General features: G+C 39.2%; 1 protein-coding gene across 6 annotated transcripts in view; it reads right to left on the bottom strand.

Annotated features, from left to right (window-relative positions):
* The window catches only part of RAP1GDS1 (Rap1 GTPase-GDP dissociation stimulator 1), a 166,008-nt gene that overhangs the window by 53,820 nt on the left and 97,929 nt on the right, over positions 1 to 14,259 (bottom strand). For all 6 annotated transcript variants that reach the window (XM_054029475.1, XM_054029477.1, XM_054029476.1 and 3 more), the window contains one exon: positions 12,665 to 12,790. In XM_054029475.1, the coding sequence (XP_053885450.1) occupies positions 12,665 to 12,790 (126 nt within the window). The remainder of the gene's footprint in view (positions 1 to 12,664; positions 12,791 to 14,259) is intronic.

Here is a 14,259-nt window from a genome sequence, read left to right as displayed (position 1 = left end):
TAAACAAACAAACAAAAAATCTCCACACAACAATTTAAAACAGAATTCAAAGAATTCTACATTTAGTTGGAATGTTAGGGGTAATTTTTGGTAGATAGAATGTATTCCCCCAGTTGGACTGTGTCCAGCATATCAGGATTTCCTGTGTCCATTAACAGGACTTTGATTTTGCATTAGAACTGACAGACAGAAACTCCAACATCTCAGGGCCCTCAACAATAGTCAAGAGCAACTGTCAAGTGTAAACCATATTTTAAAACTTGCTGATTTCAGACATACTCCATTTCTGTCAGGGAGAAAGAAGAAAATCCTTTAATTCGATTTAAGACAAAAGAGTAAGTATTATGTGGGTTTACTGTCATAGACTTTTTTCAGTACCACACTTCCATTTAATAAAAGTTTTTTCAGATTCCACTAATAGGTCTAAATTTTGCAGATAAAGCATGAACCAGTGTTTCAACCACTAGACATCACGTGACTGTGTCATGAATTCCCAGAAGACTTTAATTTTCTAAGTGTATAGTTTCCTAACTTTTTTTTGGTAATGAACTAATTCTATTTAAAACATTTATAAACCTACATTAAGAAAATGTTAAGCTAAGAACTCAGAAGTCAGGAAGTGACACCTTAATTCTGCCTAACAAGCCTTGTGGATTGGAGGTGGAGAGGGGGGAAAGCGGTAGATGTTCTATATCTTGACTTTAGCAAGGCTTTTGGTACTGTCTCACATGACTTTCTTATAAACAACTATGGAAATACAACCTACATGGAGCTACTATAAGGTGGGTGCATAACTGGTTGGAAAACTGTTCCCAGAGAGTAGTTATCAGTGGTTAAAAGTCAAGCTGAAGGGGCATATCAAGTTGGGTCCCAAAGAGATCAGTTCTGGGTCCAGTTCTGTTCAATATTTTCATCAATGATTTAGACAATGGCATAGAGAGTACATTTATAAATTTTATGCATGATACCAAGCTGGGAGGGATTGCAGGTGCTTTGGAGGATAGGATTAAAATTCAAAAGGATCTGGACAAACTGGAGAAATGGTCTGAAGTAAATAGGATGAAATTCAGTAAGGACAAATGCACAGTACTCCATTTAGGAAGGAACAATTGGTTGCACACATACAAAATGGGAAATGACTAGCTAGGAAAGAGTACTGCAGAAAGGGATCTGGGGGTATAGAGTATCCCGAGCTAAATGAGTCAACAGTGTAAACTACTGCAAAAAAACTCAACATCATTCTCGGATGTATTAGCAGGAGTGTTGTAAGCAAGACACAAGAAGTAATTCTTCTGGCCTATCCACACTGATTAGGCCACAACTGAAGTATTGTGTCCAGTTCTGGGCACCACATTTCAGGAAAGATGTGGAAAAATTGAAGAAAGTCTAGAGAAGAGCTACAAAAATGATTAAAGGTCTAGAAAACATGACCTGTGAAGGAAGATTGAAAAAATTGGGTTTGTTTAGTCTGGAAAAGAGAAGACTGAGAAGGGACATGATAACCATTTTCAAGTACATAAAAGGTTGTTACAAGGAGGAGGGAGAAAAATTGTTCTCCTTAACCTCTGAGGATAGGTCAAGAAGCAAGGGGCAGTTTATCTTGGACATTAGGAAAAAATTCCTAACTGTTAAGGTGTTAAGCACTGGAATAAACTGCCTGTGGAAGTTGTGGAATCTCCGTCACTGGAGATTTTTAAGAGCAGGTTACACAAACACTTATCAGGGATGGTCCAGATAATATTTAGTCCTGCCATTAGTGCAGGGATTGGACTAAATGACCTCTCCGAGTCCTTTCCTGTCCTATGATTCTTTTATATATACAATATGATATTTTCCCACAACTTTAGATGTGCGTATAGTATCTTGTAACATTGTAAAAATGGTCCAGTATACCTTTGGGACATTTTGGTCCTTATCCTGGGATGCCATTTGACTGCTTTGTTCCACACTGCCTAGAGGATCGGGGTGTGGAATTGGCGTACTCGGACATATAAGGGGGTGTGGAATTGGCGTACTCGGACATGTAAGGATCATCCGGGGGGAGGTAGGGAGGGCTAAAACATTGTGAATTGGCATTTAAGGGAGACTATAGGTCAAGCATAACCTGGTCCAAATTTAACACAGAACGTGGCAGTCTGGTGGATGTAGTCTAGAGGAACTGGTGGGAGGCATAGTCCAGTATTATGTGACAGCAGGACTATATAAAGCAAATTCTGCGCTCAGTCTAGGGAGATCAAGACCCAGACAAGATGTGGATAGGGTTCTCCACCAAGAGAGTGGGGGAGGCAACCCAGGAGGAGATGTGGCAAGAGAGGCCTCTCAAGGCTGGGAGGTGACGTAGAGACAGGAAGACAAAGAAGGAACTCCAAGGAGGGGTAAAGAATGGTTTAGGGGCAGTACTGTTTGGTAAGCTCCAGAGAAAATAGTGAGAATTCAGACAAGCAGGGAAGAAAATAGCAGAGAGTGGCCCTGGCATGTGTGAAACAGGGCAGTCTTGGGTATAGGGCAGACTGCTCTCAAGGATGTAAGCTCCAGGGCTTGCAGCCTGGAATAGAAAGAGGGCCTGGGCTCCCCTACAGCAATCCCAAGTAGTGGTGGGCGTTTGGGAACTCTACTACAAAGGAGAAGAGACTGGTTAACCATGGGAAAGGGGCAAGGGAAGGAAGCATTCAGCCTGGGGAGGATGAATGGCGAAAGCAGCCCTGCATCAGTAGGAGTGAAAGTGGTCGGCTGGGAAAGGTCAGGGATATGTGTTTTGTTTAGGAACATTTTGGTGGCCCAAGAAGGGGAGGATGGATGGAGTTTGTTGAAGGGCCAAATATCAACTCACCAGAGCCTCAAACCACCCAATCACCAAGACGGAGACTGCTGATATGTGAGTAATACAGGTACCAGGTAAGTGACATCTTTACAGGGAGATGCCATCCTACTGCTGTTGTAAGGGACATCACCAGGTCTCTGACTACTCAGCCTGCTTAAGTTATGCTGGGGAACTATCCAGACACACAGCGGGGTCAGGATCAGGGGAGCTCAAAGGCCACCTTTGTACATGCACACGATCACAAGCTACATGCGTCTCACCTGTACCTGAGGATCTGGGATTTTATATGATATGACCACTGCGTATTCTGCTAATCATAATGCCCTCCCTGTTAGCTTGTGCTCTCCCTATCTATTTGTGCATCCACTTATCTTTTGTTATATATGTAGACTGGAAGTCCTTTGAGGCAGGCACTCTCTTTTCGTTATATGTGTGTACAGTGCCTAACACACTAGAGTTTTGATCCCTGGCTGGAGCCTCTACTTGCTCCTGTAATACAAATAAATAATAATAATATATGATATATTATATATATCTCAAACGGGATATACTTTAATATAGTCAGCAGCCATGTACTATTCTTTTCTTTTCTAACAGCTGGAATTCAGGTGCAATTCAGCACATGCATTTAACTTAGCTGCAAACTTAGGTGGCCTGCCTGAGAACAAACTCACTGTTACTCCATAGCGTTTTATGTTGTGTAAAACTGGATAATAGTATACCTGTCATATAAATGACTAATGGACTTGGTCAGTCTGGTTTACACATAATACACAGTACTTTAAGATGCTGAATAACTGTATCTAAGTTTGTAGAAAAAGATACTTTGTTGTATTATTTTAAAACCAGAATATGATCATGTAGTTATACTGTATTATAATGGAAATATACAAGGGGAAAGATTTAGGGTTGCAAGTTTAACAAGGAGACAAACCTGCCTCCTTAATTAAATGATTCAGGGAAAACTGCAAGGAGAACTTGTATATTCTTCATCCTCCACGTTTTCCTATGGAATGGGCAACAGTTTTATTGAAGTGCCTAAAAATGCTATGTCAATGGGCCCAAAACAAGACCTGAAAAGAGTTATTGCAAATGGAGGAGTGAGAGAAGTTTGTGCCTCTTTTTTTGCTACTTTAGGATTAATTAAGGCCTAATTTTTTTTCCTGTTTTTTTTTTTTTAATTTATTTTAACCTTTTATAAATAGCAGATATGTCAAGTTTTGTCTCCCCTTTTTTTTTAGCGGTCTTCTTTAGAGAGTGTAGGTAGACTGTAGTCCTTAACTGAAGGGGTGAAGGTGTTGAATGTGTAACCTTCTTTTAGAGAGGCTGCAAGATCTGGTGGATAGAACACCAGGCTGGGAGTCAAGAGATTTGGACTTTATTTCCAACACTGCTACTGACCTGCTGCATGACCTTGGGCAAGTCATTTAATCTCTCTGTGCCTTCATTTCCCTTCTCATCTTCTCTCCATAATGTATATTTAGATTATAAGTTCTTTGGGGATGAAACTGTGTCTTACTACTATATATTTGTACAGCTCCTAGCATAATGGGTCCCTGATCTTGGTTGGGGCCTCCATATTAAGAATTTTTAAAAATAAAAAAATTTCCAACTGATTTTACAGCATGAGCATTAACTGTTGACACACACACACACACACACACAAAACCCTGTAAACCTTTCAGAAAAAAATCCCTTCCTGTCTCACTTAATCAGATTTTATTTTCTTGGTATCAGGGTTGTCATAAATCTGAGTTTTCCAGTTATCCATATTTCCTGGAAAAACAGGATAGGAAAGACCAGTAGTTCTACCGTAAAAAGCAAGCAGAACCCAGCCCTTGCTTTAAAAATAATTTTAAAAAATCCCCAGAAAACATTTTTGGGCCTTCTACGTGAATTTTAAAGAAGCAAAGGGGTACAAACCTGTGGGAGATTTTTTTTGTCAGTGTTTTCCTCTTTGCAGGTTACTGTTAAGGGATACCCATTACTAGCTGAAGTTTTGGCCTCACTGAAGTCAACAGGAGTTTTGCAGTAGGGCCAGGATTTCTTTTAGATTCTGCAAATAATATAGAGGCCCTGACTAGTAGCGTGTACATAGGACTGCAAGCTGGGAACTCCTGAATTCTACCGCTAGCTCCGACACTGACTCCTTCTGTAGCTTTGGAGAATCACTTCATCACTCTGCCTTAGTTTTCTCAATTGTAAAATGAGGATAATATTTACCTTCCCTACAAGAGTGTGTAGGGTTAATGATTGCTAAGTACTACTATGTATATGCATTTTGACATGCATAGGGCATGCTCAATCTCTTGCTGATGCAATACTTCTGTTGCAGATGCATGGACAAAATAATGCAGTTATTTCCCTTATGATCATAACAAACCTACAATCTTCTAGCATCTGGTACACGTAAGAAAAATTAGAGCTAACAGAAACATGGTCTTGTACAAAGTGAAACTGCAAGGCAAGCTCTGTGAGCAACTCCCAAACTGTCCATTGTTCACAGAAAGAGTTAAAAGCTCATTAACGGGTCTCAGTTTCATAATTTCCTTGAGAAATAGATTAGTGGGTGATATCTGTACTTTATAAGATTCAGTACAAAACTGGAAAGCAAACATTGCCACAGGATGCTCCCTGCTGTTATGTAAGAGGGTGATCTTCATGAAGATGATTTGACAAGTAGCCTAAGACTATCAACACAGGTCACGTTCTAGGATTCTGCTGGTTTTCCATATGGTACTGAGAGAGGTTATGCCATTTTCCACAGTAAATTTAATTTGTACACTGTCTCCAATATGTTATACTTCTTAAGACAGTCTCTCTCTGCTTCAGATCCTGAAATTAATTTAATCTCCTGATCTTTGGAGTATTTTTCCATGTCTATAATTATAAGTGTGAAGAATTTCTTATTTTCTGTACTTTGGCTCTTTCTGGCAATGGAGCTGTGCTATATACCCAAAAGAGAGGCAGATGAACATACAGAATTTGTTGCAAGAAGTGGCATAGTGATGCTGCTGGCATAGTGATGACGGTCACACGCGATGCAAAAGGAAGGGAACTGTGTCCCAGAGCACATATCTAAAATTCAGCCAGGAGTCTTGAATTCTATAGAGTAGAATTGGGGCGACCAAAAGTGAAAGAATTTGATTGTTAAATGAGTAATGAGAACCAGTTAATTTCCTGCCCAGGTCAGTAGATGAGCTACCAAATAGCTGTTAGACGAGAGCCTATGTGAAATGAGTTGGTGGTTTGCGGTGATTAATTAGGCAGGGGTCCATGTCCCCAAAACCACCTCTTACAGTTGATAACATTCACCCTAGCACTCTTCATAAAGAAGCCAAGGATTAGATGGCACGGAGAGGGTCCCTGAAGAGTACTATTGACACCTATCATGGTGTGGCAGGGTAGGGAATTTTTCATTTTTCGTATCTATCTTCTGGAAAGAATATTTCAGCTCCATGGCTTTCACTCTGACACCTGCTACAAGGATTAAATTTCTTTTAATTTAAGTTTTAAAAGCTAGAGGACTGAGCAAGTATTTCTGACTTTATATAACCTATCAATACAGCTGGATGTTTCAGACACATTTAAAAATGAAAGCTAAAGGCCTGAGTGTGGAAGACTCAAGGCTTCTGATATGAGTCATGCTAAAGAAAGATGCCCGGCGTGATTTTTGCAGCTCTCTCTATTTCACATAAGCCAGTGCTCTCATTTTTATATTTCAAATAGGGCTGTCAAACGATTAAAAAAAATTGCAGTTAATCGTGAGATTAAAAAAACCAGTTGCGATTAATCGCAGTTTTAATTGCACCATTAAACAATAACAGAATACCAATTTAAATGTATTATAAATATTTTTGTACGTTTTTCTACGTTTTCTAATATATTGATTTCAATTACAACACAGAATGCAAAGTGTACATTACTCACTTTATATTATTATTTTTATTACAAATTTGACTGTAAAAAAGAAAATAAATAGTACTCCTCTACCCCGATATAACGCTGCCCTCGGGAGCCAAAAAATCTTACCATGTTATAGGTGAAACCGTGTTATATCGAAGTTGCTTTGATCCACCGGAGTGCGCAGCCCCACCCCCCCGGAGTACTGCTTTACCGCGTTATATCCGAATTCATGTTATATCGGGTCGTGTTATATCGGGGTAGAGGTGTATTTTTCAACTCTCCTCATACAAGTACTGTGGTGCAATCTCTTTATCGTGAAAGTGCAATTTAAAAATGTAAATTTTTTTTTACTTAACTGCACTCAAAAATAAAACAATGTAAAATGTTAGTGCCTACAAGTCCACTCAGTCCTACTTCTTGTTCAGCCACTCGCTAAGACAAACAAGGTTGTTTACATTTGCAGGAGATAATGCTGCCTGCTTCTTGTTAAAATGTCATCTGAAAGTGAGAACAGGTGTTCACATGGCACTGCTATAGCCTGCATTGCAAAGTATTTACGTGCCGGATATGCTAAACATTTGTATGCCCCATCATGCTTTGACTTGTATGCTCTAAAGTAACAACAACCACCATGAGAATAGTCTGATCCTTTTACAGGCACTTCAGTGAGCTGCCTATGCACCCTGCTCTTTCTATCTCCAGTTTCCAACCAGCCTTTGCTGAGGTTAGAGACAAGCAGACAACTGTGGTAGCCAACTTGGTTCATTAGTGCATTTTTTAACAATGTTAATTGATTTTACTTCCCTGTCCCCCTTCTTATCCCAACCCTTCTCATCTCCATGGATCAGGAGGAAGGAGAGACACCCAAGAACTGAGTGCATTATCCTTCTGAAGGCTAGGTTCACGGGAACAACATAAGCCTAACCAAAGGTTGGTGTGAATCCATCGAACATACTGATTCTCATTTCATAACACTGGAGATACTGACACATTGTCTCTGCTAACCCTAGGAGGTTACTCAGGGAAGATAACATAGCCTACTGAATGTTCTACCTTTTCCAAGACCCCGCTTTAAGGAGGGTCTGGAGACAGTTGTGGCAAAGGGATCACTTGTGTTGTGTGATCACTGAGGATGGGGAAGGGGATAAAGAAGGCCCAGAGCTGATGCACAAGCACAGGGGCTTTCTCATGGATATCCCTGTGCCTCAGTTTCCGCTGGGTTCTAGAGCAGAAACATAGCCCATGCCATGGTGGATGCCAACTGTTCCCCCTCCACATATTCTCATTTGGAGAAAAAAATGTGAGGAGATCGTTAATTTTCCTTCATTTCCCACAGACTCCCAATCCCTGCCAGTATGCCCTGAACGTGGTGCTAGATATTACTGTGGTATCTTCAGGTGAATTCTCACTTGCACAAGGTCATACAAGAAGTCTATGGCAAAGCAAAGTGCAGAACCCAGATTTTCTAGCTTCAAGTTCCCCGTACAACCACTATATCATACATGTTCAGGAGTATGTATACTTCTTAATGGATCATTGCCATGGGGAACGTTGATGAGTAACTCTCTCGTGTTTCTGCAAACTTTCATCTAGCAAAGCAAAACCAATAGTGAAATGATCTAACAGAAACAGACCAGTGACTCCACATTTCTTCTTTTTGTTAGGCATCCTATGCTGCCTGGAATTTTATATATATGATGATTTGTCTATTTTTGACTTCCAAAGCTACTAAAAGAAACTGACGAAAGTGTGCAGTAGCACAATCTGTAACTTAATACCATTGATTGCTAGAGTTAATGGTGGAAGATCACTTGTAGGTTCTAATCTATTCTTAGGTACCTCTCTGCACTGGCCAGGGAAATCATCTTTGCTCCTTTCTAGCATAAACTATGTTTAAGCATAGTTTGCTAAATAAAATGCTTTTCCTGGGCAGTGCAGACAGGTGCATTCAAATCCAGGAGGGCAGCAAAAGAGAGTTTAGGACTTGCTTTGTAGAGAAAGCATTGTGAGGAATGAATTGTCAGGAGAATAGGTTTTGTGGTTTCAATTGATTAGGTGTAGAAATTTAGGGAAGTTAATTATAAGCTAAAAACAATCTGAAAACAGTTACAGGTTAGAAGCATTAAATAATTGGATGAAGGTATGGGTATTTAGTGTTAGTAATATAGATCCAAAAAAACGCTAGGTGTGAGTGAGAATATCATTTGGGCTAATTGGCTAGAGGTAGGCAGGTAGGTAGGTAGAGGTGTGTGCGTGAGAGAGAGAGACACCACTCATCTCCCCATTTTATCTGTTTAGATTGTAAGCTTTTTGGGTCAGGGACCTGCCTTATAACTGTCTATACCTGTAAAGCACCTAGCACATTTATAGGCACTACAGAAATAAACAATAATGCAATTGTTTTAAAACTGCAGGACAGCACTGAATGGTTTACACACAATGTATAGTAAATTTTAATTCCTCAAAAGCTCTCTGAAAACAAATAACCCTCTCTTTGATCAAAACTTTTGGCAGTCTCAGTTGTTCTTTCATCTCTGAATGCAAGAGGGAGACTGGAACTATTAAAAAAAAAAAAAAAAAAAAAAAAAAAAAAAATTCATCAGAACTGGCAAAGCTTCCTTCCACTCCACTTTGTAGTTATCCCTGCTTGCTGCCCTGATGTTAGGAGAATTACATAAAGCAGATCCCCTCAAAGCCAATAACAAGTACTTAAAAGGGACACTGTCCAGGCTGCTCGCTCCAAAACTTGACCTACTTTTCCCCCTTCTCTGTATTTGTAAAATGCATTTAATTCTCTCTCTGTGTTTTTTTTTCTCAAACAAATGTTTCAATGTTCTTTTAAAGACTCAGCACTGACAAGCAACCCCATAGGAACAGTATGTGCCCATCTAAGGGAGAGAAAGGAATATCTGAAAGGAAACAAGTTTCAGTTTCACGCTTTCAATAAAGAGGCCAGATTGCCCCCCAAGATCTATTTACAGAAGTTACTCCTCCATCCCTTTAAGCACAGCTCTCACTCTTTGGTTTTAGAGAGGCACTAAACCTCTTCATCCACCAAGAACAAACGGTACGTTAACTTTTCTGCAGCATCTCTCCATAACTTGTCCAACCAGATGGAGATGGTTCTGCCTTCATACAGATCCCCTGGGATCTACACATTCTGGGGCCTAGTGCCCCTTTCCTTTCCTCTGGAGGGGTAGGGGGGAAATGGGACCTTTCCTATGCCAATGGAAAAATGTGGGGAACTCTTCTCCTCAGGGCCCCTTTCTCTGGGCTTTTCCCACAGGAGTGAGCAACAAATTTTATTTTTTTAATGATGAAAATCCCTTGACAATTTCCTTCTAGAGCACCATGACTGCTTCCCCTCTAAAACACGGGGACCTGAATCACTTCGTGCCATGCAAGCTGCAACTAAAGAGAACCTCTGAGCATAAATTGCAAACTCACCAGGGTGCACAGGGTTCACTGGTTTCAATTCAGTTCAATTCAACAGATGTATGTAGTGCCATGAATCAGAAGGAAGGGGCTTGATTTTGTATAATGGGCATGTACAGTCCTCATTTGGGATGACTTGCAGATCTTACCCATAGCTTCACTCCTCGTGAGTGATGAGGGAACCCTGTAATCACAGTGTCTGGAGTTCACTTGCCATTACATGGAATTAGCTAGGAAAGTCACCAACATTCAATTTGAAGATTAATACATGTAATACTCCTTTAGATTATTAAGTAGAGTTAAAGAGGTGCTACAACTTTCTAATACTGATTCCTTTTACCAAATGGGTAACAGCTATCTTTGCTTCAAATAAAAGGAAAAAGAACCACTTTGTCTGTGCACGATATACTTACAAATATTTGACACCATATTCTGTCTTCATTACACCTTAGAACTCACTGTGAGAGAAAATAGTTTCCCAATATGAACAATTATGGTCATAAGGGAAAATATTTGTATCAAATGTTTATTGTGATGAACACAAAGTATTTGTCCTTAACTTAATATTCTACTGGTATATATAAACACAGAGCCCTTAAAGGCTATGATAACCCATATAAAATAAGTCATGGCAGGATGGATGTGATAAATAAGCCCTGTAGTAGTCTAGTCTAATTTAATCAAAGATACTAATCTTGATTTACATGACATTTTATTACACTTTATTCATTGCTCTTCCCTGAGTACATAGGCAAGACTGTTACTATCTATGGGAAAATAGTTATACTTGGTATACAGAACACATCACTGCCTACTGTAGATTTTACCAGTGCCAATTTTGCTCAACAAAAGAGCAACACAAAACTGTTAATAAAGACTCTCTATACTGAACAAATCCTGCAGACAATGCAAAATGTAGGGGTAGTTCTACAGTACTTGACAGCATGGAATCATTTTGGTGTCCTAATTATTTTTCAAGCAGTAATGTACGGGGAACAAAGGTGACATGAATAGTCACATAGTCTATTCATATGAAATAAATCATCCATGGAGTGAGCTTTCTGATCACATTTGAGCCTGAAATGCAATTTGATAAATAAGTAAGATAATAGAAAGCTCGACAGTTTCTTGCTGAAGTTTCCACTGGGAAGCAGGTGTTCAGTTGATCAGTCAGCCTATAGAAAAGTCTAAACAAGGGAATGAAATATTATCATCTTCAAGCAGCAGATGTCTGTAAATGCAACTGCCAGATTGGCAAATCTGATTAACTTCATGGAGTTCACATATAAAGCAATGTACAGCAACATAAAATGTAAAATTCCAAACTAGCGTGAGAAACAAATGTAATGAAGAAGCTACTAATACGATCTAACTGAACAAACATTAGTCAGAATACCAGAGAGTTTAGTGAAGGTGTCAAAAACCACAAAGAAAACTACATTATGGATACAAGCAATAAGGTACAATAACTCAAGCTAGTAAAATGCTTTCATGTTTTCATTTCACTTGCCATCTGCAGACATCCATAGCTTTCTAGTTATTCTGTATGAATAATTTCTATAATATAAACACATTCCCAAGGACTCTGCTTCTTCACTGTACTCTTCATGCAATAATAGTTTAAGTAGCTTATTCTCTCTTGATATACACTCATAGGATCTACAAACACTAGCAGGAGCCATTGCACTTATCAAAGGGGAGCCCGGACCCCTAAATATATCTAATCTCATGAAAAAAATGTTATTAAACTAGTATAATTTAATTTTCCACAATGATCAAAATATTTAAATTTAAGAAAGATGGAACTACATTTTCAAAACATTGCACCTGATTCGGTTGCGCAAATCCTGTAACCATGTACATAATTTGCAAATGAACTCACAATTACATTTCAGCCCAATAACATTTGGGAATGCAAAACCTATTGTGCCCACAAAAAAATGAAAAAGATATGTGCATGGTCCTGGTACCATGGCCATCTATTTAAGAATGCAATAGCATTTGCAATATAGTTAGGGCATACCTTTCATCCACATATGTAGTCTCCTCTTTAACTCACATCTTTTGTTGTCTGAGGCTTGGAGAGAAGTACATGTTGCCTTCCTACTCCTCCAATGTGGTCCAAAGGTGAGTACAATTTAAAATAATCTTAGTTTTGTGGTTATTCAAGTCTCAAATTGCATGCTTAGCATATGCTCTTAGAAAATCTCACCCGTTATGTTAAAGAGGAAAAAAACTTCCTTTAGTCTCATGTCCGGAAATATTATGATATTGAAATGGTGTTTTTTTTTTTTAACCAGTCTGTCACACAAGCAAAGTACAGTTGTCACACCTATGATACATTTCAACTGTCCCATAAAATCAGAACAATTGGTGCAATAAACATAAAGCAAGAAAGGGGGGAAATGACTCAGAGTTTATAACTGTATGACACAGTGAAAAACAAAACAAAAAACCCCAAACCACCATCAACAACAAAAAATGTTACATTTCCACACTTACGGCTATCATAGCATATATTGCCGAGGGCACGACCTGTCTGAAGCAACACTTCCTGGTCTTTGCAGTTTAAGAGCTGCACCAGTGGAGGGATCAACCCAGCATCCACACATGAGTTCCGCATAAATTCTGCAAACAACAGAGAGATATTTAATTAAAGTCGAGTTATATTGGTTTGATCTTTTCTAGTTAACATACAAATCCGCCTTTGGCAAAAGGCTTTTCTTTCCAGATTATGCAGGCACTGCAGCTGCCTCACTCACTGAGAATAAATGTATGTCTGGAAAAACAATCCAGTTATCGAAAAAGATTCTAGACAAGATGGTCAACTTCAGAATTCTGGCTACGGTTTTTCCATTGCTCATTGATTCATCAAAAATCAAGTGTTTTAATTGACTTTCATGGAAACTACTTTAACATCCTCCAAATAATCACTGAGCATGTTTTGAGAGTAATAAATACAAAGCGAAAAGAACAGAATATTGGCAACATTTGTTCTCCACATTTGCAAATTAAACAAAATGTAAACTCCCTCTATTAAGCAGATTTAAGACTGCAGCATTCCTACTCCAAAATGAACAGCCGTATCTGTTTTACTAGATTATCTAAATTAAATATAAGCAGAAATGGAAGCTAAATTTCCAAGCACCTGAAAAGCGGTTGCTACAAAAGATAAATGCAGGGAACTAACACTGAGTAGCAAGCTGGGTACTGGATATCTCTACAGTAGGTCTAGGAAAGGGGGGGATTAGAGACGCTTAAGAGGCCAAACTTTTCACAGTCCAAATTGCCCCATAATGGGGGGAAAACCAGATGATCCAACCAGTGACAGATTCTCCTACCCCGGTACCCCTTCTCCTGCCATGTCCCCTGCTCATAGGAGGCCTGACTATAATCTCATTTCCACCACTGTAAATCAGGAGTAATTCCATTGGAGTCAATGGAATTACACTGATGTCAGTAAAAAAAAAACCCTAGGAGTTGGGTTGCATAGGATACACACCCCATTTGCAGGGCTCCTGCAAATTCAGTCCCTTTCCTTGTACAACAGAACTACAATGGTTCTGTTTTCATGCAGGAGTCCCTGGCTAGACTGGGGTCTGGATTTACCTATAAACAACTGAGAAATGTATGCACCAGCTATCTATGTTTACTAATCTTGCAATATCTTTTTTTCCTAGGAAAATGACATTAGTACAGATTTAACCTGTCCTTATGTCCTTACAGACTTTGAGTGTCATGTATAGATAAACAGACTTGTATATGTCAGGTGGAAGACCAATAGCCAGCACAAAAAAACTCTAAAATACAATTTGTTAAAGCTGTAAATAAATGCTATGCTAAGATGACAGTGGTGCTAGGAGTCTAACGTCAGCACAGTGCACTGTCATGTACAGGATCCGAGATCACATCCGTCAGTCCCTTACAGTTATCTATCTTTTCTTGCTTTTGCTATTTCTCATGCCATTTTTATTCATTTCTCTTCTTTCCTCCTTCAGTCTCCCACTTTCATTTTCATCCCAGTTTTTCTTTATTGGGCCTATTATTTTCTTTCCCCTTCCTCTGCTTCTCCCTTGAGTAGATCCTCCCTCTCTCTT

Source organism: Malaclemys terrapin, chromosome 5, assembly GCF_027887155.1.
Source record: "Malaclemys terrapin pileata isolate rMalTer1 chromosome 5, rMalTer1.hap1, whole genome shotgun sequence".
NCBI classification, from domain to species: Eukaryota; Metazoa; Chordata; order Testudines; family Emydidae; genus Malaclemys; species Malaclemys terrapin.
The sequence above is the reverse complement of the archived record's forward strand: the minus strand, read 5'-3'. Positions and strand labels throughout refer to the sequence as shown.